The following is a 3,247-nucleotide window of genomic DNA, read 5'->3' as shown; positions in this document are numbered from 1 at the left end:
CCGGTTTTGGTTAGGGTTAGGCAGGTCATGCCAATAACTGCCCATTTTCAGTGGCAAAACAAAATGAAAACTTGTTGAAAAGTCTTGGAAGAGGAGAAGCGAGGCATGAACCACGGCCGGGGCATGACAAAACAAACGCTGTCTTGGTCTTGTCAAGAGGTTGCAACCAACATCGGAAATATTATTGGCGCTAGCGTCTCCTAGTGGTCGGAGCCACACAACTTTGTAGATTCTTTATGCATTTGTGACTTCGGTTACGGGTACAAATTGTTTTTACATATTTGTGGATCAAAATACGCATTTGTAAATTGTTTCAAACGTACTCATCTGTATCATGGATAAACAGATATACAAAAATGATGGCTTTTGTCATAGCACACTACAAACTTTAAAGAGGAACCAGTATACAATGTAAAATAAAACAATTAAAAATACAATTAAAAAAAGAAAAAGCTAAGGCTTTTCACATAACATTTGTCATTTATACAAATAAGTTTAATAGCATTCCTATTTTTCAAAAGTCTAAGGCTCTTTGAAAAAGAAACAAACTCGTTTGCATAAAATTTTCCCCCTAGGATTAGAGTGGCGTTAACCAGATAGTCAATAATATATTTCAAAACTACGCCAAAAGATACATCTTGAGAAAATTATCCTAATTGGAAAACTTTCAGATGAAGCAAATCATGTATATCGATCCACAATGTCTGTGATAATAAAAAAAAATTGATCTAGTAGGTTTCCTCGCACGCACGCACGCGTTTCAATACCAAATTGCTGATAAACCCCATTCATAACTTTAAACGGTTCGTAATTGTCTTGCGCGATAATTTCCGGGTGTGCTGACAACTACTAGCCACCTGTTGGTCTTCTCTTTAACCTCGGTTATACTGTGCCGCCATCAACAAAAGTGGATAATGTTGCTATAGAAGGATTTCATCAACTCTTGTAAGGTTCCGCAAATTGTTTGTTTTATGTGAAAATATAGGTCAATGTTTTCGCCGTTTTGACTCATTTAAAAAAAGACACGATGCCGTATAGGCAAAATTACAGCTGTACAATAACGCCATCTAGCGGTGAATGCGTAGCTGTGTTACGGAGCCAAAGATGACGCCATTAGATCGATGCAAGTCTCCATTTATTGTTAGGTGCCAATATGGCCATTTGCTCACTTGGAGCTGGTGTACTTTGTGACCGCCTTGGTGCCCTCAGACACGGCGTGCTTGGCCAGCTCGCCGGGCAGCAGCAGCCTGACGGCGGTCTGCACCTCGCGGCTGGTGATGGTGGCTCGCTTGTTGTACTGAGCCAGGCGAGACGCCTCGGTGGCGATCCTCTCGAACAGGTCGTTGACGAACGAATTCATGATGCTCATGGCCCGGCTGGAGATGCCCGTGTCCGGATGAACCTGAAAAAGAAACAAGTTACTCTATCGCACCATTCTACGAGTTTACTGCCCTTTTAGCCACAGTACATCTGATTGGAGGTCTTAAACGGTCATACATAAAAAAATATATATATAAAAAAATATATATATATATATATATATATATATATATATATATATATATATATATATATATATATATATATATATATATATATATATATATATATATATATATATATATATATATATATACATACACACACACACACATACATCTTTCATTTATTCTAAATTGGAATCAAAATGGCCTTTGGGACAAAACTGCCACAGTCCTTTTGTTGGTTGGAACAGCAAGCAGCCAGCAATAGGAGGAGGAGCGGAATTATTATTATTATTATTTCATGTTCACTCCTCATACGCCATTATGTTTCTTGTAAAGTGCAAATAAAGACGAGTTGTTTTGGTTGTGGGTAGTTATAAATCCAAAATAGAAAAATATATCCTCTAATCTGTAGAATATTTACATAATAAAGGTTTATTTTAGGCTACTGCCTTTAATTAAGTTTTAAACTGTTAAAACTGTTATTGTCATTTGTATAAAATATACATTATTTTTAAATGACTAAAAACATTTTAAATACCCCTTTCTCATATTGCTAAACAATGCAGTCTTTCTACAGCTGTGTTAGCTTCCACTTTTTAAAATCATAATTGTGTTATTGCTTCACTGTAATTCAAGTGCACTATGAAAGCCAGGGATTCTCATAGTGTTGTGGTATACGTGCTCCCTCTAGTGGTACATTAAATAGTCACTGCCCAAGTCTAGTTCAATTGTTGAACGTTTTAGTTCAATACATTACCCAAATATCTACTATTTTAGAACCTTTGGTTTCTAAACGTTTAGGTGCAACTGTTTAATTTTGTGCAAACTCTACATTTTAATGAGTCATTTAGGTACTGTACAATTTTTGTTTGTCATGATGGGTGTAGGGTAGAGCTTATTATTTTTTATTCACTTGTTTATTTTTTGTAGTATTTGTTGCAAAAAGTTTGACAACCACTGTAGTAAGTCATTAAACGCTTCATTTGGAGATTAAAGTTAGATGAAATCGCTCTCTCGTCCAAAAACTTGATCAATGATAACATCTGGTAGAAAACTTTGAAAAAATTAAACCACAACAAAACAATAATACAACAGACTGGTAATTGAAGAGCCAAAGTCGAAAATTACAAATCAGATCAAATGTCCAGTTTGGAAAAGTTACAGCTGGAAAAAAAGAGAGAGAGAAAAAAAACCTACGGAAGAGTGTTGGACACAAATGGCCAGCCGGGTTAGAAAGCCAAAGTTGAAGATGTTGCCTACCTGTTTCAAAACTTTATAGATGTACATGGCATACGTCTCTTTACGTTTGATCTTTTTCTTGGCCCTTTTCTCACCGGAACTCCTGCCCCTCTTCTTTGAAATATCATTCGTCATTTTTGATGATTATTATTATGATTATTTAAATTATTATTAGTATTTCTTTTTCTTGAACAATTGTGTAACACGTTGTTTAGGAACGATTCCCCCATTGTTATTTCTCTCACACCTTGCATTTATTGGGCGTGCAGCAATTAGCAGCAAATGAAGCTCACCTGTTTGCACGGGCAAACTACGCTCCGTATTTGGTGAACGTCACTAACATCTCACATTGAAGACGGAAGATGGAATCAAGAAAAAAAAGAAGAAGCTGGTATAAAGTTAAGTCAAAATCTTGTTTTAAATCTTCAAATCTAACTTGTTTTGATCAATTTGAATAAAAGACAATGCATACACTAAGTAGTTTTGTCCACTAAGTGGCGGGCTCGAACCGTTTCTTGGCT

The 3,247-nt window shown here is 36.0% G+C and overlaps 1 protein-coding gene across 1 annotated transcript; it reads right to left on the bottom strand.

Annotated features, from left to right (window-relative positions):
- Positions 1–1,118: 1,118 nt before the first annotated feature.
- h2bk1 (H2B.K variant histone 1) lies at positions 1,119–2,969 on the bottom strand. Its single transcript, XM_077557689.1, has 2 exons — positions 2,748–2,969; positions 1,119–1,402 (listed from the first exon to the last, which is right to left on the bottom strand). The coding sequence occupies exons 1-2, from the start codon at positions 2,859–2,861 to the stop codon at positions 1,166–1,168; spliced, it is 351 nt and encodes a 116-aa protein (XP_077413815.1). The 5' UTR covers positions 2,862–2,969; the 3' UTR covers positions 1,119–1,165.
- Positions 2,970–3,247: the final 278 nt, after the last annotated feature.

This window comes from Vanacampus margaritifer, chromosome 2 (assembly GCF_051991255.1).
Source record: "Vanacampus margaritifer isolate UIUO_Vmar chromosome 2, RoL_Vmar_1.0, whole genome shotgun sequence".
Classification (NCBI taxonomy): domain Eukaryota; kingdom Metazoa; phylum Chordata; class Actinopteri; order Syngnathiformes; family Syngnathidae; genus Vanacampus; species Vanacampus margaritifer.
Note: the sequence above shows the minus strand (reverse complement) of the source record. Positions and strands in the feature narration are given on the sequence as shown.

Bases quoted from the DNA above. Each gene is read 5' to 3' on its own strand.
- h2bk1 (XM_077557689.1), bottom strand. From the start codon at position 2,861: ATGACGAATGATATTTCAAAGAAGAGGGGCAGGAGTTCCGGTGAGAAA. The intron at 1,403-2,747 runs GTAGGCAACATC...TTTCTTTTTCAG, and splicing joins TCTATAAAGTTTTGAAACAG to GTTCATCCGGACACGGGCAT.